Source organism: Rhineura floridana, chromosome 20 (genome assembly GCF_030035675.1).
Source record: "Rhineura floridana isolate rRhiFlo1 chromosome 20, rRhiFlo1.hap2, whole genome shotgun sequence".
Classification (NCBI taxonomy): Eukaryota; Metazoa; Chordata; class Lepidosauria; order Squamata; family Rhineuridae; genus Rhineura; species Rhineura floridana.
In genome coordinates, this window is record NC_084499.1 from 14,650,897 (window position 1) to 14,675,548 (window position 24,652).

The 24,652-nt window shown below is 43.9% G+C and overlaps 1 protein-coding gene across 1 annotated transcript; it reads right to left on the reverse strand.

Annotated features, from left to right (window-relative positions):
- Window positions 1–6,238: 6,238 nt before the first annotated feature.
- Window positions 6,239–22,480, reverse strand: ZBTB43 (zinc finger and BTB domain containing 43). Its single transcript, XM_061604225.1, has 2 exons — window positions 22,299–22,480; window positions 6,239–13,008 (listed from the first exon to the last, which is right to left on the reverse strand). Exon 2 carries the CDS (start codon window positions 12,994–12,996, stop codon window positions 11,605–11,607), a length of 1,392 nt encoding a protein of 463 aa, XP_061460209.1. The 5' UTR covers window positions 12,997–13,008; window positions 22,299–22,480; the 3' UTR covers window positions 6,239–11,604.
- Between the last annotated feature and the right edge of the window lie 2,172 nt (window positions 22,481–24,652).

The following is a 24,652-nucleotide window of genomic DNA, read 5'->3' on the forward strand; positions in this document are numbered from 1 at the left end:
GGTTGCTCATTCATTAGGGTCGCCATAAGTCGTAATCAACTTGAAGGCACATAACAACAACAAGGCTATATCAATGGATGCTAGCCAGGATGGCTCTGCTCTGTCTCCACGGTCGGAGGCAGTATGCTTCCAAACACCAGTTGCTGGAAACCGCAAGAGGGGAGCATGCTCTTTCACTCAGGTCCTGCTTGCAGGCTTCCCATGGGCATCTGGTTAGCCATTGTGAGAACAGAGTGCTGGACTACGTGGGCCACTGGCCTGAGCCAGCAGGCTCTTCTTGGGTTCCTAGGGTGCTTAGTGTGTGACACGGCCCTATTGGCACAGCAAGTTCCTCCAACTCTACAAGCATCAGCCAATGAATCTGAACAGGAGTGGGGGAAATTTGCACCACAATGATGTCACATCAGCCTTGAGTATCAGGCATACATTCCCTATTCACTCGTTTCCCTTAACACATAACAAATTCTGAGAACCCATAGTACTGAAGTCAAGTTCAAGCTTTTTGTTTGCAATCGTATCTGCCATCACCATACAAACTCTTGCTATGAAGACAAAGGAAATGGATGACAACTAATTGCCAATAAATTTATTCAAGTAAAAAAACTGGGCATATAAAAATGAAGAGAATCGAAAGCATCTGGCCACTGGCTCAGAGCAAAGCAATGAAACCACATGGCTTCAAAGTCTTTTTAAAAAAATCTAATAAACAAATATGGGTGGGTGAGGCAGCCTTCCTGCAAGCATGTCACTCATATATGGGGCCGCTACCAACCTCATGGGTAGGTCATGCTCATGGGGGGGGGGAGACACCATTAAGTCTGACCTTGTACAGCCGTATGGTTCATCATCTTGGCCCAGTAGGTAGTGCATGTGTGAATATGAGAGAATAACAGAAAAGTCAAGGGAGAACCCTATGGCGAATTCTACTATGTGGACTCTAATATGCAGAATATACGGATTCAAATTTTGGGATGTGATGTCCTATAATCAACTCAAATCAGCTTCGGAGGGCTATACAAAACAAAGCCCATATGCTTCACTTATAGCAGGAGTGGGGAATCTGAGGGCAGGGGGCCAAATGCAGCCCTTCAGATCATTCTGTCTAGCCCTCAGAACACCTCCCAGGCCATATCCCCAGGCTTTCTAGTGCTGCTTTGCACCCCAAATGTTCTTTGCTGGCTGAAATATGTCCTTGACATTTAATAATGTGTCTTCCTTGTCTGGATAGAGAGGGCCTGTTGTGTGTGTAGAAACTACCCTAGTGTGCAAAGGTAACATTCACATTTGCTGGTATTTTTGCCTCTGGTCCTGCCCCCACCCCCCTACCCCCTAGTGGCATATGACCCTTGGAAGCTGCCCTGAAGGGATGCAGGCCTTGGGCTGAAAAGTTTCCCCCATCCCTGTTTTATAGGGAAGGGTATTTAAATCAGGATAGTATCCAGTATGATTAACTTGGCAAACTTCACACACTGCAGCTGGAAGCATGACAGGCAGCAACACTTTCTGTTCCTGTTCTAAACGTTTAAGCCAGGATGTCGCTCTTTCAGCATGCATTGCAAATTTCTAATCTGTATTTTTCTTCCTCTTCTGAAAAAATAAGCTAATTGAAATGGTTTCCACTTCTGGGATCCAAAGTTTCTGAACTGATTCAGCTGAGCATCAGATTCTTATAATCATAAACTCTTCATGACTCTGGGCTTCTCTGGGGATAGAGAGGTTAGGAAGATCATGATTCATTCTGGCTTGGTGGCTGTTTACATTGTGGGTCTCTATGATGTGACCTTTTTATTTATTGGATGAAGGTAATAAAATATTCTCCTATTAAACTAGCATGTAGAGTAAAAATATGTCCTACTCTTACCTTGGTCTAGAAATTCCTCTGCTTCAAAAACTGAACTATGTAAATAATTTTCACAACTGTTCAACATGCTAGAATTTCAAAAGGGTCTCACGTACATCACCAACAAGCATTATTATGTAGTGTAAAGCAAAGATTTCACACTGCTTGGAATTAATCAGGTAGATACAGTTACAATAAGAGAATTCACATTTCTAAGCATATCACATGAAACTAACAGAGACCAAATCAGCAAACGCCGGGAACGCAAACTAACAGGTTATGTGGGTTAACAAAGGTCTCATCTTGATAGTTCTTGTATGACACTTCCATTGTTTGAGAAGTATGTGTGGCCATATTTAACAAACAATGCAATGCCATGTAATAATTCAAAAAGTTTATGCTTTCCTGTTGTAGTATTCAAAGTGCTTCACATACATTATATCAGTATCTTTCCAACAGTTTGTAAGGTAGGCTGATATCACAATCTTGATACTACAGATGGACAGCTGAGAAAATAATAGCATGCATAAGGCAGAGAGCTTACAGCTGAAGCAATAACCCATACAATGTATCAGCAAAAAATAGCTTTCTATTTTCTTAGAATTATACCTTGATGGATGCCTACAAAATCCTATCATGAACAGCCCGACTTGAATTTTCCTTCAGGATTGGGTTACATTAACAGCTAAGCCAAAAATAATAGCATTATACTAAAACTGTTAAATAATTTACATAACAGAGAGCCAGTGTGGTGCAGTGGTTAGTGTTGGACTACGACCTGGGAGACCAGGGTTCAAATCCCCACACAGCCATGAAGCTCACTGGGACAGTCACTGCCTCTCAGCCTCAGAGGAAGGCAGTGGTAAACCCCCTCTGAATACCGCTTACCATGGAAACCCTATTCATAGTCGCCATAGGATCGACTTGAAGGCAGTCCATTTTCAATTTATGTAACAGCCCAATTTTAGCTTATTTTCTGCATGTTTTATCTAAGCATGCTAGACTTGAACTATTAATGCACAACAGATGATCATCATACATACATACATTCCCTCTCTTAAGAAATTTAGAAAAGGTATGGAATCAATGTGTTCACTACTTGTAAACTGTGTGTAGAGTGGGGAGGTTTTTTATGCATGAATATTGAATTTACTGGGGATTTAGCAAAATGACCTGATTTTAGTTGAAGCACGTCCACTTTGTTTGGAAACCAAACATTCTCCCGGGTCCAGAGCATTAAAGGTCAGTTATGACAGCTGTACAGAGGGCAAACATGTTGAGACTGGATATAATTTTGTTGATGTTTTGGAAGGCAATTTCCAAATATGAATACTGTGGCAAAAAGGGGAGATTAAATTCAATCTGTTGTGACTGCAGGGTTAAAGTTACTTGCCATTCACACTGATAATAAAAGACTGGGTTCTGAAAAGCTTAATGTTTTCCATGTACTAATCTGAGCATCGAGTACAACTGGACATCCTTCCTAAAGGCTAATCTTCATGTTATTCACAAGGGTATCACACTGTTTTTGTGCATGTCAGAAAGCAGCATCCTGCTGCCTTTTCTCCAACTCTTTCACCACCTTGCTCTCCCTTGGCTTACAAAGCTTCATCTACATTACAGCTTTTATAACAGTCAAGGCTCATTTAGTTCAGCATCCTGTTCTCACAATGGCCAACCAGATGCCCCAGTGGAAAGCCTACAGGCAGGACATGGCAACAGCACTCTCCCCACTCGCAATTCCCAGCAGCTGGTATTCACAGGCATATACTGCCTCCGACAGTGCAGGGAGAACATAGCCATCCTGGCTAGCGGCCACTGAGAGCCTTATCCTCCCTAAATTTGTCTAGCCCTCTTTTGAAGCCATCCAGATTAGCTTGTGGGAGCAAATTCTATGTGCATAATTCTATGAACAATAATAGAACATCATTCTATGAACAAATTAAACCAGAACTGTCACTAGAAGCTAAAAGGATGAAACGGAGGTTATCATACTTTGGACACATAATGAGAAGACACGATTCACTAGAAGAGACAATAATGCTGGGGAAAACAGAAAGGAGTAGAAAAAGAGGAAGGCCACACAAGAGGTGGATTGATTCCATAAAGGAAGCCACAGACCTGAACTTACAAGATCTGTTCATGACAGATGCTACTGGAGGTTGCTGATTCATAGGGTCGCCGTAAGTCGTAATCGACTTGAAGGCACATAACAACAAATTCTATTAACTTCCATTTAGATGTCCTGAATTTTCCAACATTCAGCTTCATTGGATGTCTACAAGTTGTAGCTATTATGAGAAAGGAAGAAAACAAACCCTTTACCCAGTTTCTCCATACCATGCATAAGTTTACACATTTCTTACATGTCACCTCTATTGCTTCTCTCTCTTCCTGTCCTCTTCTTACTCCTATACCCTTGCTTTCAACCACTCTTTTCACCCTATCTTTTCATCAAGCCATTTGGTTCTCCTCTCTCTTGGTTCTTCAGCTCCCATTCCTGCAGAACACATTCCCTGAAACTATCCTCACCTCATTTTACTTGCCACCTGCCCAAGGCCGGAGTAAGACACACTGAGGCCCTAAACCATGTCGAGTTTATGAGGCCACATAGCATTACCCAAAAAATGTGTATTGTTTTGACAGACAGGACAATGAAAACAGAAATAGTAAAGTTTTATATTTGCTTATATACACCGGTACAGAGATACGACTAAAAATTAGTCAGCAGTTCCCGTGGACCACCAGTGGTCCCTGAGCTTCATCCAGGTGGTCCACGGCATGTCTGCTTCAAATGTTCATATCAATTTTTAATTTTACTTGTATTGCTTCTTTCATTTCTTATATTGTATTTGAATTCTATAGAAAGCAAATTATAATACAGTAAAACAAAATACAAGAATCTAGCACAGCACATTACAATTGCTACCACAGACAAAAAATCATGAAGTGGTCCTCCAAGACCACTGGCAATTTTAAAGTGGTCCATGGGGGGAAAAGTTTGGGAACCACTGATCTAACTAAAACAGGTATCTTGCAAAAAGCCTATTTAAAAAAAAAATGTAAAGCTTGACATTTTTGTATTATATATTTTAGACTCTAAAATTTAGAGGCTTCTCATAATCTGAGGCCCTAATTTGTAGTTTCCTTAGCTTGTGCAAAAATCCAGCATGGCACCTGTCTAACTTTAGTAACACTCACAACCTGCTTTTTCTACCTCGTTCTTCTTTCAGATCACCTTATTCTCTCCTACTGGACCAGATGGTGGGTGGAAAGAAGAAAAAGATATCTAGCACCTAGAAATACCTACCCATTTTCGTACAAAATGTGGCAGGGCTTAATTTTTCTTTTAAGGTTGCTTTTAATCAGAGTCATTCCAGAGAGGTCGCCGTGTTAGCCTTTTACAGCGAACGCACCAAAGTGTCCTATTGTAATTTAAAGTCTAAGATTTCTTCTAGTATAAGCTAGTCTTGAACAACTTGCTTGATAGCCACAGATGACTAGGAATTCCATGTAGGACTGGTGGCAGAGGGATGCATTGTCCCATTCCTCCTCTGGCAGCCCGCTTGGTTTCTGTGCTAGCCAGAGAAGGGAAGCCTCTTCCCCAATTACCAGCATGGAAACAGAGTGGGGACTGAGTGATCTGTTCGTTCTGTGCAAATCCAGTTCGCAAGCTTTCTTTTTTTAGTAGCCCTAAAGTAGGGATTGGGGGAGAAAGTCAATTCACATTTAAAGGGGAACCTACCAAATTCACACTTTCTGAAGCAAGATGCAGTCCAAAACACAGCCATCCTTCGAAATTCACACTTCTCTGAATTTTGCGGTGCAGTACTCCAGATAAGTGATGTGTACAAGAATGCATATACTTGGGTAAGGTGTGTATAAAAATGCAGGTATTCATAAAAATAGCATACAAAAATGCATTGTATTAAGGAAAATTACTTTACAAAAATGTGTAGATTAGGACAAATTCATATAAAAATATCCATGGACTTAGAAAAATTTGCAAACTGATGTGGAAATATGGAGAAATATTGGAAAAATGAGAGTAACTGAAATTAACAGATTCCCTCATCCCTACCTAAGAGGCCAGTAGCCTGTCTTTTCATGCTGGCTGTACAGGAGAGGGCTTCCATCATTTGTGACTAGCATGGCCAGTAACTTTTGAGGACTTATTTACAAGGCTGGTATAAGCTTTCATGGGCTTCCATCCTGCCTTAAGAAGTGACTTCATATACAGAGTGCTTATGTGTTATCAAACGCAGTGATTTTTAATTAATAAAAGTAAAAATCCAGGGGAGAAAAGACAGATAACATTTATTAAAATATGTTATACAAAAGAGCAACAGACTCTTCTATAAGAAGAAAACAATGAAACAGTAATGTCACATAAAAACATGCTGTACATTATTAGGACAGCAATATTATAAGAGATATCAAGTTATCCATCCTTTGCAATATAGGTGTAACAACTCACAAAAGATCAACAGGATATGAACTGTAATATTATAAGTGACAATGCTTTTAAGGAAAAAAAATGGTAGAGGAACAAGAAAGGTTCACCTCACTCGCATATGAACAGTTACATTTATTCAAGAAATATAGTGGAAGCCAGAAGGAGGGGGGGGGAAACCAGCAGCAGCTGACTTAGGATGCAAATTCAAGCAAAACAGAACAAAAACACCTCCTAAAAAATGTTAATATGCAATTTGTTTTCCAGCTCTTTCCTTTCAGGTCTCCAACAGCTAGATCTTATGATTTTAACTACCCAAATTAAATAGAAGTATCTGAATTAAAATGCGTATGTTCAAAGAATGTTTTAACATCCCACTACCGAGATAAAACAAATATTTTAAAAAATAGACTTTCAGGTTTAGAAACAGCATCTGCCTTAAAAGGCAAGGTTCGCCACTCTGGTGGGATGCGGGTGTGGAAACAACAAAAGCAGACTTTACAATAAACCTCAACTCATTCGACTTGTGAAGCATGCTATGTTAGCAAAGTGTTGACAAATCACCTGTTAAGCACTCAGGGTCTGTGGTTAATACCTCTGAAATCCTTTAAGGATTAGGAAGAATAAGAGTTCCCAAACCCAGCAATTTGAGCTTCACAAGTCAATGTGAATATAGCACACGCTACCAAAACAAAGACCGCAGTGGAGGAAAGAAATGTGCCATCCTAGTTGCACTTGTTTGAAAGATAATGGCCACAATCCAAAGACTTACTTCCGGTGCATCCAAGGGCTGTTTCTCTCTCTCTCTCTCTAAAGCAGCCTCCCTCAGTCCGGTGCCCTCTTTGCTGCTTGGGGTTGATTGGAGTTGTAGTCCAAAACATCTGGAGGGTACCAGATTGAAGCAGGCTGCTCTAAAAAGGAAGAGGTTTTTAGAGAAACACCTTGTCCTTGAATCCAAGCCATTCTATATAGCTTCAAAATCAAGTGTCTTGTTTTCATTTTTTTAAAAATCACACTTGCATCATGAAATACTCAAAAATGACAAACATACTAGTAAAAACTTTTATAGACTTGCTGGCAAGGCATTAGTTAGCACTCCCTTATTAATAAAGGCAACTTAGCATAGCATGGTGGTAATTTATGTTGCTTTTTCATCACTCCCAATATCCTGGGCCCTCAACTGCTAGTCTTATGTGTGCACATTCCAAGCTGGACCTAGCCTTTCCCAGTAGCAACTTGCAGCTGAGTTTCCCGCACAAGCCAATAGACTGGTCATGATTCCTTGGGCCTGTCAACTACGTATGCGTCATCAGCTGGGAAAACCAGGAAAAAGATTCATGCCTGTCTTCCCAACAGCCACTAGGATTGCAACCAAGGAGTCCAAGTTAACAATAAGAATTTCTCAGATAAAGTTACTGCTTAACACTGAAGGTGATAATGGCAGTGTTCACACATCATGGTGAACTGCAATTAAACCATGGCTCCTGCTTTACTCCTCCCCTAGCATGAGCAAGAACAAACCATAACCTCAGGCTTCATGTTATGTCCAAACTGGGAATCATGGTTTGTTTTGCTCCAATCAAATCACAATTTGAAGCCAGCATTTGTTCTTGGCTTAGCAATCATGGGTTTGTTTGGAGCAAATCAAACCAGGTTGGACATATCATTAAGCCAGAGATTAGGGTTTGTTGCTCTTGCTTACACTAGAGGTGTGTGCCCTCTTTGTTTGTGATGAAACCATTAACTATGGTTTATCATGACAAGAGAGCCAGTGTGGTGTAGTGGTTAAGGTGTTGGACTACGACCTGGGAGACCATGGTTCAAATCCCCACACAGCCATGAAGCTCACTGGGTGACCTTGGGCCAGTCACTGCCTCTCAGCCTCAGAGGAACGCAATGGTAAACCACCTATGAATACCGCTTTCCATGAAAACCCTATTCATAGGGCCGCCATAAGTCGGGATCGACTTGAAGGCAGTCCATTTCCATTTTTACCATGACAAGAAAAATGAGCCAATCAAATGTTCTTGGGTATCTTCTACTCCAGTAGGAAACCCTTTACCATCTTACCTACATTTCAAAGCTTTGTAGTCATAAGGATGTGTTCAACTTAGTCCTACTCAGAGCAGACACACTTAAATTAATGAACCTTAGTCATGACTGTTAACTTCAACAGGTCTATTCTGGATAGGACTAGCTTTGAATACCACCTATAGTCATTCACTAACTGTTCCTATATTCAATTGACCTCTGTTATGTCCTGTCTAGTGAGGGCATCAAGCTGATAGAGAAGAGGGAAATAATCCAGCCTTCCCGTGCATGCTCCAAGCGAAAGGAGGCCTATTCTTGCACAGCTTCCCATTAATGGATTAAGCCACAGGACTTCCGTGGGAGGATTGAAGGGTTGCCAGGGCTCTGCTCCCGTGACTCTTGCAGCTGCCCAACATGCAGCTTTTACACAAGAGAAGCTTCCCCTTCATGGCAGGAAAGGTTTTGCCCGCTTCAATCTTGCACATCAAGAAGCAGTGAACAGCACCAAAGCAGGGCTGGTAGAAAAGCTGGTCATCAGAATGAGGTGGACTGAGCCTGTCTCCCTTCCTTGCAATGGCTAGATTGGCAGCACGGAGGAAGAGTTTGTGTGAGGTCACAGTGCACAAAAAGTTGAGAGCTACTGCAGGGAACAACAGAAAGCACAGGCTCTCTTTTCCCCAACAGAGCCCACAGAACCTGGGTGGGGAACCTCTGTCCCTCCAGATGTTACTGAACTACAATTCCCATCAGCCTCAGCAAGCATGGCCACACTGGCCAGGGATGGTGGCAGCTGTAGTTCAGCGACAGCTGGAGGGCCAAAAGGTTCTCCATACCTGCCGTAGAAGTTTGCAAATAAAATGGCTTCCTGGAGATTCTAAGGCAGTAAGGATTTTTTTTAAAAAAAAAAGCAGACCCTTAGGATTGCCATCCTCCTTACACAAATCCCAGCCCCCATGCTCATGTAAACAAAAAGCTTCTTACCAATATAAAATTTCAAGATTGAAGACAGGAAAAAAAATTGATCGGACAACATGAATAAGAAAACAAACTAGAGGGAATATATATATATATATATATATCTTTTTAAGTTCTAAAAAACATTTATAAAGGGTTTTTCTGTTTGCTTGTTTTTAAATACAAAGTGCTTCTATACATTTAGCAGGTTACAGTGTTAGCAAGAAGATCCCTGTTGGGTTACTTTGTTTGCTAGGATCCAAGTCAGTGGCAGCCACTTCTACTCTGGTGTACTGCTGATCTCACGGAAGCGGGCAAAGTAACAGGTCTTTTTGCTGCATGAGCCCGCTACCAGCAACAGAAATGCCGTATGAGGGAGACTACTATTTAAATGCTTACCAATGACTGGGGATGGGGTGGGGGGAAATATCTGAAAAATTGATATTGGACCGATTCAGGAAAGCTTTTTAAAAAAAATTAAAAAGCCTGTTAAGTAGTGCACCAAAGGAGAAGTTGCAGTAGTACCATACCAAATAACCAAACCCATATTTGTGCCAAACGTTTATATTCTAGACACAGCTTATCATCTGAAAAGTTTGTTTAAACTCTGCAATTAAGGGAAGAGGGCAACAACCCCAGAAATGTTTGCTTTCCTTGGTGTATATGCACATAGGTTTAAAATACAAGGTCCACCCATCTTATCCCCCCCCCTTTCTATTCACAGTTTGACAGGCTGACGCTTGGGGGGACGGACGGACCAAAACATCCCTCGGTGCTAGTAAGCTACTCTGGCACAGACTAAGTATTCTGTTCAAGAAACACCCAATTAGCCAAGCAACATACCCAGCCACCTCTGTCCATAGCAAATATGGAGGGTTTCTGCCCCCATTTCCTATCAAATAGCAGCACAAATGCTTTGGCGGTTCCAAGTTTCTTCTGTCTTACGCATTCACCTTGTAGTAGAGGTGACAAAAGGGGAGGAGGTGGGGGGAGGGAAAAGAAAGGAACAGTAGTTCTATTTAAAAAAATCTGTAACAACTTCTAGTTATAAAAAAAGAAGATTCCAGTGTTTAAAAAAATTCATCCTTCGCAGAGGACAAGTATCGTATTCAGAAATCCACAAGCTGCTTCCAGGTTTGGAGATGTCTGCACAGCATCATTGAGGAGCATCCAGCAAAAGCCGTTCTGATTCTTAACCTTCTCCGGGAGAGAAGCCAGTTATGTCCCTTAGAGAGGCTTCCCTAGCCTTGGCCGCTCCTGGCTCCCAATCTAAGTGAGGTCAGTACCAAAAGTGTTCATTGTGAACCCTGATGGGGAAATCAGCAGACGAGTTTTGTTCTGTGAAGGGTTGGTACCTAATCATCAATTCCTGAAGCAAGTGCCCCAAAACTGAGTAACCCCCCCCCCAAAAAAAACTGGATAAACGTCTGCCTGGAGTCTCAAGTACCAGAAAAGAGCATTCTTGTCTAATTGGGGAGCAAACATGATACCATCTATTGCAATAGCCAAAAGAGCATTCTCGCCGTGTTTGACTGGCTAGCTGCATTAGGCACAAATGGGACAGGGGGGGGGGGAGATGAGGTTATAGCTTAATCTGTCCCTATATAAAGTGTCTATCACAATATAGCCAAGTGCTTTACAAAAAAAATTGAAAAATAAGCATGGAGCAGAATTACTCTGCCAAGACAAACAGAGCCAGTCAATGGAACTCAAAGTTCGACCGATGAAAAAGCAGCCGCTTGTTAAAGCTGTCAGCACCTGAAAGTTGGCTAGCAACTTGTGTTTCGGATAGCTATAATCACCCTTTGGTTCTAAAAAGGTAACTGCCCACGTATTTATTTGGGCTAAATTGGGGGGGGGGGACAAGCACGGCTAAACAGAGGAGTACAATTAAAAGAAAGTTGTCACTTAACCAAGGAAGTCAGGATCTGCATGCATCTAGAAGCAGACTCACTGAATGCGGAGAACACTACTGAGATGACAGAGAACATTCGTCAGTATTCCTCTGAAAAGAACCTCCAATCGCTACTACCGAAATACAAAAATAATAAATAGTAATTAATAATTATTACTCTAAAGTACCTCCACTCAAACTTATTTCCTTATTTGTAGTCTAGGCAGAGGAATTCCCCTGCTTGTCTCCACTGGTGATCCTGCCTGTGCAATGGGTTTTTATTTTAAGCAAACCACCCAGAATCTCATACAACAAAGTGCCGGGGACGCTTCTGTGCAATGTGTTTATTCTGTTTTACTCTGCGATGCAGTTATGTGCTCTGTGCCTCTCTGCCTTTCCCCTCCAATACACTCTGGGGTTTCCCCCCCCCCTTCAGTTCATCTCAGTAGTGTTCTGCTCTGCTTTGCAGGCCTGGTATGACTTAGTACAAGATGTTACATGCCGATGAAAACTGTCCCTCCACATGAACCTTTTCCCACATATGTTGCACTCGTAAGGTTTGATGCCTGTGTGGATTTTCATGTGGCCAACCAGGTGGTGCTTCATTTTGAATTTCTTACCACACACACCACAACCATAAGGCCGCAGGCCAAGGTGCATGCCCATATGACGGTCTCTCTGGCTCTTGTGGGTAAAGCTTTTGCCACATTGGCATGGATATAGCTTGTCAGCAGTGGAGAACCCAGTCAGGGCATTCTCTTCCTTGATCCCAGAGGGTACATCCATGCTATCTCTGTAACCTGCAACAACATCAGCATCCGGTCTCTGAAGGCTTAGCGTCCCGTCGCCCCTTTCCCCAGAGAACTCTTCCATGGAAGAGCCGTAGAAGTCCACTTGCTCGTCGTAATTGCTTTCGTTGGTTTGCTGACTGAACTCCGTTACCATCTTTTTCTCAGTGACGCGGAGGTCTTCGGGGCCAGATCTTGGAACAGAGTGGCCTGTCTGAAGAGCATTCATGGATTCAGATACTTGGTGCTCGTCGTAAGTGCCGGGCACCTCCACCCCTTCACAGTCCTGCACAAACCTCTCTGTTTTCACATGGATCCACCGCTTGTGAGACATAATGCTGGGCTTGCTGTAAAGGGGCCTGGTGTACTGATATTCGGCACTATCACTCGCTCCCTCCTCCCCGTCTTGACTGGTCATCCCTGTGCTCAGCCGGTCATGCTCGGTCGAAGAATTGCTGGGGAGATACTCGTGTTCAGTGAGCTGAGACAACAGCTCATCTTTCGAGCTTTCCTCTTCGTTTTCGCCGTCCTGCACTTTGTGGAAGTCCGTCTGCCCCGCAGACCCCAGCTCAAAGCTCTCCACAAGGCCGTTGTAGTTACTGCTGCTTGGGGACTGGCGGTCACTGGCCCGGCTGAGCTTTTGACAAAGCACGGAAGGGTTCCCTTCCAACACCTCTGTGCACTTGTCCACCACGTGCCACATCTGAAGGAAGCTTGCCGCCGTGAGGTAGCTGACAATCTCTGGAGCAGGCATCACCAGCCGACCCGTGTACGTCGACAGAAGGATGTTCTCAAACACCCTGGGGTGCATGACGTCGGGCAGGACAATCCGCCGACTGTTTTTCAAGAGCACTTGGTCGCAGAAGTAAGGGGAACTGGCTGCCAGGACGGCTTTGTGGGCTCGGAAGAGATGTCCCTGGACGACAATAGAAACGTCACAGAGCTGCCCTTGCTGACGTTGCTGGTTCAGCTTCTGCAGAATGGTGCTAGAGAAGTCAGGGAACTCCACTCTAAAAGAATTCGTTCCAGGCTCCATCGCATCAGTGTACTGCAAGAGAAGGTTAACATTGGTTTTCCAAGATTGTGAAAATGGATCCAACTTTCCCAATAAATAAAACTCCCAAACTTTACACACGCACACACTTTTAGTAGCCTGTCTGTTCAGGCATACTGTATCTCTATGACCCTTTCTGGCATACTGACAACCTGAAAAGAGCCTGCTTTCTCTACCAGTCTGCAAAACTTGGGGCTCCTGCTGGGAGGAAGGGCGGGATATAAATCAAATAATAAATAAATAAATAATAAAACTGCGATCCGCCCCAGGCGACACTGCTCCATCTCCCCTTTGTCAGTACTGCAAGTTTCTGGATGTGGTTTGATCGTTTTAACAAAAGGACAACAAAGTAAGTCTTGACACTCTGCTTACTGAAAGAGGGGGTAAGGGAGCCCAGAAAGAGTTCTGCTGCTGCTTAACCGGGAAAAATTTTAAATATTTTTCCCCCCAGGGCGTTGTTCTCTTTACATTGACCGGTTCTCCCCACTTTTACTGGCTTCCTGCTGTGTAGAATGGCCTTCTTCCTGGTTGCAGCTGAGTTTAGAGAGTCAGTTTGAAAGCTCCAGCTGGTGTGAAATACTGCAGCCCAAACTTGTGGACGGGGTGGGCCGGCAGCAGATGACCAGGGAGAGGGTCTTCTTGGTGGTGGTGCCCAAAGTTAGAGAACGCTCCGCCCAGCCAGGCTCACCTGGCACTTGTTAGGATCTTTTTGGTGCCAGGCGAAGACTCCCAGGTAGGGACGCACCTTGGTGGTACAGAACCTGCCTTGCATGCAGAAGGTCCCAGGTTCTTCAATCCCCAGCATCTCCAGGTAGGGCTGGTAGAGACTCCTGCCTGAAACCCTGGAGAGCCCCAGGCAGTCAGTATAGACTACAGGGATTGAAGGCCCGGGGGGGGGGGATCAGAAAAATTCAGGGAAAAAAGTTTGTTCCCCCCCATTTTTTTCAGACCCCCCCCAAAAAAAACTTTTTCCATGCCTCCACATCTCTAGGAAATGATACTAAGATGGAACAATGGTCTGACTCAGTATAAGGCAGCTTCCTATGTTCCCAGGCCTTTTAATAATTATGCTTTTGCACATTTCAGTGCTTCACTACTTCATGTTCCCCTCTGCTAGCGTTCAATACTGCCTTTATTCTCACTGATTGCATGCTGCCGTGTGATGCTTTATGCTGATCCTTGTGCTGGTGCAGTTTTTTTTAAATATAATTGGCACTTTCAGTTTTAATTGCACTCGCATCTTATTGATTTTTTAAAAAACTGTGATCAACCCAGAGGACATAGTTAACCAGGTGGCATATAAATGCCCCAAACTAAGAAATACACCACAGCTTTAGCACATACACAAACTCTCCACTGTTTTTTTAGGGTCCATTCAAAGTACTGGCGCTGACAACTTAAGGAGCCCTAAACTGCATGGGCCCAGCGTACCCAAGAGATCGCCTATAATCTTACATTCGACGCACCTAAGAGGCCTTTTGTACTTCTGTGCTCTCCCAAGTCAATCATCTAAGTATCTAGGTCTGCAAGGGCATGCAGAGAGTGACACACAAGAGCTCCCTTCTCCTGGAGACTCACCAAAGACCAAGCCTTGAGAAGAGAAGACTGAGGGGAGATATGATAGCACTTCTCTTGTCTATCATCCCAGAGAGCAGAACATGAAATAATGGGCTCAAGTTGCAGGAAGTCAAATTTCGACTAAACAGTAGGAAAAAACCTCCTAACTGTTAAAGTGGTACGACAGTGGAACCAATGGGCTAGGGAGGTGGTCGCTCTCCAACACTGGAGGCATTCAAGAGGCATCTAGACAGCCACCTGTCAGGTATGTTTTAATTTGGATTCCTGCACTGAGTGGGGGATTGGGCTTGGGGGTTTGGGCTTGCTACTATTCTATGATTTTGCAGAAGTGGCATAAGACATTTTCAAGGGTAGATCAGGTGTGGGGAACCTTTGGCTCTCCAGATGTTGCTGAACAACAATTCCCATCATCCCTGGCCCATACTTGCTGGTGCGAGTTGTCGTTCAGCAACATCTGGAGGGCCAAACGTTCCTCACACCTGGGGTATATCCATTACCTATAACATGCTTTGGGCCCTTGGCGTGGGCCAGAAACCCAAACAAACACATAAATATGCACCAAAGATTCATACAAACCCATACCCATGTAGGACGCGTAAACTTCAGTAGCGGCTTCTCTGTAGCGATAGCTGCTCAGAAGGATCTAGTGCAGCCTTTCCCAACCTGGGGCCCGCCAGATATTTTGAACTATATTTTCCGTCTTCCATCAGCCCCAGCCAGCAGAGCCAATGCGCAAGGAAGGTGTAATCTAAAGCATCTTGAGGGCACCAGGCTGGGGAAAGGTGATCAGGGGATGTAGCTCATAGCCAGGGCTGAACGGGAAAAAACCCCAGTATTTCTAAATGTCGACATCACATTTATTGGCACTCAGGGGGACTAGGAAGCTGGGATTTCCTGAACTCTGATCTGCGACTGCTCCAATTACAGTAGATCCATACAATCTAGGTCTAGAACGTCCAAAGTATATACATGTGTAAGAGAAACTAGCATAAACAAGTTCTCCTTTCCATCGATGTTAATCCCTCAAACCTTTAACCAAGAACAGTCATTACCTTGACTCCTAAAATGACAACACATTACGCAATCTGTTGAAAACTAGTACAACGGATGTATGGATGTGATCTGGACACTGTGCAAGAAGCTGAGGCTGGACTAGAATTAAAGGTTGGTTGAACGCCTTAGAACAAGCAGAGGCCTCTCCTATTTTGAATATCCGATACCTATGCCCTAGAAGGCCCTGAGCTGTTGGAGTGGCACGCAAGACAAAAGAGAATGGCAAGGGCAGCTAATGTAGTGCCCTCCAGATGTTGCGGACTACAACTCCCATCATCCCTATAGGCTCTGCTAGCTAATGGGAGTTCTAGCCCACAACATTTGGAGGAATACCACATTGGTTATCCCTAGAGTAAGTTAAAGCTGGCTAGTCAACCGACTGGTCAAACATTGTTAAATTTCTAAGAACGGCACTGTAAATGGCGGCTTATCGTATTAATTTTGTTATAGCCTGTCATTTGTTAGCAAAGGAAGGAGCAAGGGGCACCTTGGTCCCCTAACCCTGCGGCAAGGCAGAAGCAAACTTAACAGCAGGAGCGGCTTTTCCCATTGAACACTAGCTGCATCTCCGAACATGAACATAAGTAGCCATGAACAGCAGAGGCCACTGCCTAGTGCTTGGAAGGAGAAGCTGTGGCCCTCCAGGTGTCGTAGACTCCAACTCCCATCACCCCCAGCCAGCACAGCCAGTGATCAGGGATGACGAGAGTTGTAGTCCAGCAACATCTGCAGGGCCATAGGTTAGAAGATCAGAGAAGGACAAAGGAGACCCAGGTTCAAAACCTAACTCAGCCATGAAGCTGATTAGGTGACATTGGGCCAATCGTGCACTCACAGCTTAGCCTACCACATACAGTTCTTGTAAGGAAGCTTTATCCCACCTTCCTAATGTGTATGCTTCGCTCAGTGAAGCTCTACAATGGTTTAAAAATAATAACAAAAACATTAACATTGAACAAATATTCATTTCGCTCCTAGAGGTGCTGCAAAGATGATATGCAATCTAGGATATCTTAAGGACCGCCTGATCCCTTATATTGCAGCCCAATCACTGAGATCTTTGGGGAAGTCTCTGTTGGTGGCTCCTCATGGCTCAGATTATTATTATTATTATTAAAAATATTTCTGTCCTGCCCTTCTACCCTATAATAGGGCACTCAGGGCAGCTCACAATAAAATTACACACAATAAAATAAATAACAATACATAAAATACAGTTGAGAAATATAGGTGAGTGATATTAAAAGGGACTATAGAGGTAAAATGGCTAGAAGCCATGCGTTCAGTGTTGTGGGCCCAAACCTTGCAGGACTTCCTTCCATCTGAGATTAGGCATGCACCCTCTTTGCTGAACCTGAGATGCACGACTAAGGCCGCATTCAGATCATACATTTAAAGTTCTATTATTCCACTTTAAGCTGTCATGGCTTCCCCCAAAGAATCCTGGGAAGTGTAGTTTGTTAAGGGTGCTGAGAGTTGTTAAGAGATCCCCTATTCAACTCCCAGCACTACAATTCCCACAGTTCCCTGGAATGAGGAATTGATCGGTAAACCACCCTGGAAACTGAAGCGCTGTGAGAGGAATAGGGGTCTCCTAACGACTCTCAGCACCATTCACACATTGCACTTCCCAGGATTTTTGGGGGAAGCCATGACTGTTTAAAGTGAAATAATAGCGCTTTAAACTTATGGTGTGAATGCAGCCTAAGACTTTCTTATTCCAGCAGGCATTTTAAGGTAGTGTTTGTTTTTATGATCTTTTTTTTTAAAAAAAATTATGTATGGGTTGTTTTTATGTACACCACTTAGAAATGTGAATGATTAAGCAATGTATAAATATCTTAAATAAAATAAATACATTTGTTTGCTGTTGCTCCAGAAGGCGGAACCCGAATCAACAGGTTCAAATCACAAGGAAAAAACTTGACTAAACATTAGGAAAAATGTCCTGATGATACATGCTGTTTGAAAGTGGAACTGCCTGCCTTGGAATATGATGGCCTATCTGATTTTTAAGCACAGACAGGACCTGTAGTAGTGGATTTCCTGCATCGGCAGGGAGTTAAGACTCAATGGACCTTTGCGATCCCTTCCAACTCTATCGTTCTATGAGATCGCAAAAGTCCGACTGATAAAACATTAACAGTATCTAACATGTTTTGTAACTAGGGCACATTAGGCATAATAATTAGCGTATGTAACACATTACAAGGTATCCTCAGCCCTTCAGAGAAGTGCTCCTGTTCAGGTTTCCAGCCAACCCATCCCTAGGATATTATAAACCACCTTCTAAACTGAAAGCACAGATGCTGCCAGCAGGAAGTTGCAAGGCAATGACTTAGAATGACACCTGAAGTTCACATCTCAGACTGTAAGCACTAAAAAAGAAGCCTCAGCTTAGCACCTTTTTTATTTCAGTGCCTAGGTTTTAAATGGAAGTCTATCAAGCTCAAGAACTTTTTAAGAAAGATCTACCAAGTGTGAGCCAGCAACAAAAACTTGCATGAAGAAAGAACTCCAGGCCGCTGAGTTCTAAAACAGATCCTCCCCACTGAAGTTTTAAAGGAGGCAGGGTTTGGGTTCAGGACCTATGCTGGGAGGTCATTGGAAGCTAGACTGACCTCTCAGTTGCCTGCCTCTCATCTCAAAATACAACATCATTGCTGTTTGACTACACAGCACAAATTGCTGAGAGAATGCATAAATGGGTAACCCGAATGGTAAAATCAATACTAACCAGAGGAAAACACACACATGCACCTTAAATTATAGCAGAAGACTAGGACAAAACTCTCAGTGGCTTACTGGAAATGACTAGTGCAATTGTGACATCCAGGCTGGACTACTGTAATACGCTCTACGTGGGGCTGTCTTTACAAATTCCAGCTAGTACAAAACGAAGGCAGTTGGCTGCTACTTGGGGCTGGCCATTCAAAGCAAAGTACGCCTATATTGTACCAGTTGTGTTTGTTACCAGTGTATTTCAGGGCCCTATTTAAAGTGCTAGCGGATGACCTTTAAAGCCCTGCATGGTTTGGAAATGGACTTGTTGCACCCATATCAACCTGATTGTGACTTAAAATCTACTTCATAGGCCCTGCTTAGGTGTCTATCTACAAAAACAATTAGGGTGACGGGCACACGGATCAGGGTCTTCTTAGTGGTGGCTGCACAGTTATGGAACTGGATTCCTTCCATGTGAAGGCACGGCCTTAAATATCCAATTTTTAACAGTTGAATTTAGTGGCTTTGGATATGGCCAAGGTTTGTTGTTGCTGGTTTTAGCAATATTTTGCACTATTTGAAATGTTTGTTTCTATCTGATTTCAAAACTGTAGTTGATATATTTGTTGATATATATTGTTGTGAATTGTTTTGTGGATTTTTTTTTAAAAGCTGTCTATACAATTTTTAAACAAACAAATCATGCCAACACCGTTTGTTTTTCTGATTCAACTGACTTGGCAAATCAGTCTTCCAACAATGATGACGACGACGATGGACTGCCTTCAAGTCAATTCCGACTTATGGCGACCCTATGAGTAGGGTTTTCATGGTAAGCAGTATTCAGAGGGGGTTTACCATTGCCTTCCTCTGAGGCTGAGAGGCAGTGACTGGCCCAAGGTCACCCAGTGAGCTTCGGGATTCGAACCCTGGTCTCTCAGGTCGTAGTCCAACACCTTAACCACTACACCACACTGGCTCTCTCTTCCAACAATAGTCAAGAGCAAATAGACACTCACTGGAGTTTTGTATAACCAACTCAAACATAAAGGGGTTGAGAGGGGAGCATCTGGATTTCTTATTTTTATTTTTAACAAGATTTATATCCCACTTGATTCTAGAAAATCTCTAAGCAGTTTACAAAACCTAAATAAAAGTTAGAAACTGTTATGGGGACCGCAAAATACCCATTTCACAGAACAAAAACTGACAATGTCAGAGGTGAGGTACACCCCCCCACACACAAAAACAGGCAATACACCTTAACACACCAAAACAACTAGCACAAAAGAAAGCAGGGAACAACTCCCTAGCCCAAAACAGACAAGCCTTCAACCAAACAAAGGGAAACATCCCCCCCCCCAAAAAAAATAAAAACTGGAAGGAGCAGGGAGCTTTGCAGGTGCTAAGGGCAGGGTCTGAGGGCACCACGTTATCCACAGGTGGCATGTTACTTACAGGTGCCACAGTGAGGACCTCAGAACTACACAGCAATTTGCATTACAACCACCAAGCGTTTATCCAGTAAACAAAGTCCCTCAAAAGTTATGCAAACAGAGGCCTGTACATTGAGGGCTCTGGGGCCAAACACACCAAGCCCTGAGCACTGCTGCAGTCTCCCCTGCAGTTACTAACCCTCATGTTAGAGGCCCGGTTTCCTATCAAACTAGTTGCTGACCAGGGCAAGCACCTTTATTGTATCACTTCTTTTGCTTCACGTAATCATCATTCATATCCCACCTCTTCCCCCTAATCACGGTCGTTTAGACATCTTAGAGATAAACACAGAGAACACCTGTCCAACTTCTGTCCAATAGAACAGGTATGGGGAACCTGTGGCTTTCCAGATATGGCTGAACAACAACTTCCATCACCCAGGGCCATCAGCCATGCTTGCTGGGGCTGATGGGTGTTGTAGTTCAGGCATTATCTGGAGGGCCAAAGGTTCCTCATGCCTGCTACATAACCACTGGCTTATGTTTCTGATTGTCTACAAGGAGAGTCAACATTAGCTGCCTTAAAAGATTTGCTAGAAGGCTCCATTCTATTGGAGGTTGCCGATTCATAGGGTCGCCATAAGTCGTAATCAACTTGAAGGCACATAACAACAAAAACTGCTCTGACACTATAACAGGGATGGTTTACAGTGATGCTACACCTAGGCCTCACCACCAGATCACAGACATATATGAGAACGGGGGATTTAAAGAGCAGAGGTGGAGCAAGTCACAACTATTGCAGTGTCCAAGGAAACAACGCTCTAAGCAATTTCAAACATGTTAAGAGCTTCCCTGAGGAAGGAGGGAAGCTGGCTCTGTTGAAGAAATCCCTGTTACCGTAGCAATAGCAACTTGCTAGATCATGAGAAAATGCCTATGGCTTCCCTAAAGAAAAAAAAGCAGACTTTTTTTTTTAAGTGCCAAGAGAAAAAACAGCACAATAAAACAAGTAACTAAAATTCAAGAGGCTTTTTATTTAAAGCAGTGACATTGGGGATCCCCTTAAAATTAAAAGGCAACTAGGGGCAGAAATCATCCTGTCTACTGCCACAAGATGTGCTGTTGGTCACTCGCTTAAACAGCTTTAGGAGAGAATTAAACAACGGAGGCTCTAAAGCAGGATGACTACACACAGAACTTCCATGTTCAGGGCCAGTATACCTCTAAATCAGCCTTTCTCAACCTTTGGGTCCCCAGATGTTGTTGGACTACAACTCCTATCAGCATGACCAATGGTCACTGTAATCCAGCAACATCTGGAGACCCAAGGCTGGGAAAGGCTGCTCTAAATAACAGGAGCTGGAGTGGGGCAGAGCTGTTGAGCTTATTCCAGGCCCTTTGTGCTTTGAGCTTATTCAAGACTCTTTGTGCGGCTGCAAATAACGGAGAAGGGCTGCAGCTCAGTGCCAGAGCATTTGCCTTGCACGCAGAAGGTCCTAGGTTCAACCCCCAGCTTCTTTAGGTAGGGCTGGGAACATTCCCTTTCCCAGACCTCGGACAGCCACTGCCAATCAGTAGCGACAACACTGAGCTAGATATTCCAGTGGTCTGACTTAGTATAAGACAATTTCCAGAATAAATTCAGAAATCAGGCATGGTGGAAAAGACCGCCCCCCAAACTGCAACCTGATATTCAGAGGCAGATACAATGGGGATGCTTTTTTACCTCTCAGGGTTCAAGCGCTTTCCCTCCCCTCCCTTCTCCATTATAGCCAGTGAGATTACATCCCATGCCACTCCCAGGAAATTCAGAAGGAGGACATGATGGAGAAGCCAGTACTGTATCATCTATTCTGACTTGGCAGCAGTCGCTGCCTAATCATTCTAACGAAAGATAGAACCTGGGGCCTAGCGCATAGAAAAGCATACAGTCTGCCACTGAGCTATGGCATTCAGAGACAGACCACTTCTGAACACGGAGCATCCATTAAACCAGGTGTGCAGAACCTTTGGCTCTCCAGATGCTGCCAAACTACATTTCCCATCATCCCTGCCCACTGGCCATGCTTGCAGGAGCTGATGGGACTTGTAGTTCTGCAACATCTGGAGGACCAAAAGTTCTCTAAACCTGCATTAAACTCCCAGGGCTAATCACTGAATCTCTTCCTTCCTAAGCAGATTAAAGACACAGAGATACAGAGAGATTCAAAAGAATGATACCAGGGAGAAGACCCTGCATTGTTTCCTCTCCCCACCACCACCGCAAACCCAAGCATCACTGCTTCCAGAGGTAGACTACCTCTGAACATAGGGGTTCCACTTCAACTCTCGGGGGCTAATGGGGTCTCTTCCTTTCACTCCCAATTCTCCCACTCCCACCACAAGCCACGGTTACTTCCACATCCTCGCTAACCACGCCGCCCTCCTCTCAGGAATCCCACCCCATGAAAGGCCTGGTGGGCAGGAGGACCAGGAGGGGCGACCCCGCACCTGTCCAGGGGGAAAGAGCCTCGTGGGACGGGGCACACGCTCCTCTTTCACATGGCGGGCAGCATCCAAACGCGGGTCGCCCGAGCGCCTTCCCGTCTTGCTGCGGCTCTCACAGCCCTAGATCCTCTCCTCCAGCAGCCAGCTAAACCAGACCCGGAAGTGTGAGCGCCTGCCTTCTTCCCTTCCTCCATCGTGCATCTGCTTCCGGGTCACGTGGGGAAGCGGTGGAAACCATAGAGCGGGAGGCGGCGGAGCGTGCCTTGGATTTGACCACGGAGTTGGGCTAGAGCAGCCTTTCCCAACCAGTGTGCCTCCAGATGTGGTCCAACAACATCTGGAGGCACACTGGTTGGGAAAGGCTGGGCTAGAGAGTACTTGGGCGTTTCATGTTAAGGGGTTAATCAGCCATGGGGCTATATGGCGCCGCAGTCCCTCAGCGTCTGAGGGCGCAGAAATGCCTCATCGGATGCAATATTCTGGAAAGTGGTCCGCTTTACTCTGTGTTGTTCCAGTTCTAAATAAAGCTAAGCCACATTGGAAATTGATTTTTTCTCTCCTAACAAAAAATAACACCCGAGTTTTAGAAAGAGCTGCAAGGCAAAACGTGTACACTAAGAGATCCTCTTCGTTCAATCCGCTGTTTCTTTATTTTGGTCAACACCTTTAGGCTGCAATCCTAACCCCACTCACCTGGGAGCAAGCCCCAGTGAAATCAATAGGACTTGCTTCTTAGTACACATGGTTAGGATTGCACTGTCAGTGTCTTTTCTCATAATATCTTGTTTTTTACACAGGTATTCAGTCAACACAATGAACTATAACAAGAACAAACCAAATCAAACACTAATCCAGACAGGGGCTGATTTCCAGGATGGCAGCCGCAGTTGCTATGCCCTGACTGTATTTCAAATCGTGCAAAGGCAACTGAAGGCCCATGAGTTCGATCTCCATAAGAGAGTTCAATGCACTATTCATGCCAAAGTGACACCATCCTCTGTCACAACTTCCCAAGCTAAGTAGATAAGGCTTGAATGAAAGGCACTCTGCACATGCTTAAGAGGTTTTGTGATTGTTACCTTCCACAATTGGCAGAATATCTCCACCCTCCCACCTCCTCTGAAATTGACGAACCAGCACAGGTATGGTCAACAGCAAGACTTTGATTAAAGGCAGGAGAGAAATGCTTGGGATAAATACATTATTAATATTGTTTTTCTTTTACTTGAAGATTTACACCCCACTCTTCTTTATAAAATAAAGGAAAATAAAGGAAAAAAGTGACTTTGCATCAGAAACTGGCAAAAGCTCAGTGCTTCCTCAGTTTCCCCACTCTCTTCTTCTGCTGTTACGGAATTCTCACTCTCCACAGATTGGATTTGAAGTAGGAACTAATAGGAACTCCTTTCGCTCTGGTTGGCTCCAACCAGCCGGAAACAAGAAAGAAGCAAGTTAGAAGACTCTTCTCAGTGGCTAACACATTCCCCTTTCCTGTTGATTGGCTCATAGGATGTTGGAGACCTAGCAACCCTGCTGGGACCTGGCTCCCAAAAAAGTAAGAGGTCTAAGACCCCCTGAGATCCTGGATGACTACATCCCTGATTGTATTCATGCACCATATCTTATTCTATCAGTTTCATCAATTTTATTTATTGTCTGTTGAATACGGAGAGGTATTTTGGTTCAGTATAAATATTTAGGCTGCATACACACCATACATTTGAAGCTCATGATTTCCCATAAAGAATTCTAGAATCGTTAAAGGTGCTTGGATTTGTAGCTCTGTGAGACGTATGCGATAGTTCCCAAGATTCTTCGGGGGGATGCCATGTGCTTTAAATGTATGGTGTATATGCAGCGTCAGTTTATTAAATTTCATGTTCTTTTTTCTTCCTCATTTTATCTGCCACAGTCTTCTCATATTATGGCTTGGCTCCACTCCTAAACTACCAGATTCCCCCATAAGTCTCTGGTATGGTCTAGTCACCTCCTCTCAGAGCTTTCTACCGCTTGGGGAAATGAGGCAGCCAAAAGGACAGGGAAACCTCTGCCCTCTAGCGTGGCCAGTGATCAGGGATGATGGGAGCTGGAGTTCAACAGCATCTGGAGGGTCGCAGGTTTCCTTTCCCTGTTACAGAGAATCCTGTCCTCCATCCTTCTAAGATTTCACAGAGAAAAATAGAGACATCCTTTTTTCTCATATCAAAGATCACTTCATGACCTCCAGCCCTTCCTCTATTACATATTGCCGCAGGCTCTATTCTGCCTGCTGTATTAATTTACTCTGCAAGAACCCATCCTCTGTTGATTTAAAAGCTGCAGAGGTTATTGTTCTTTCGGTTAAAAAAAAAAAGTAT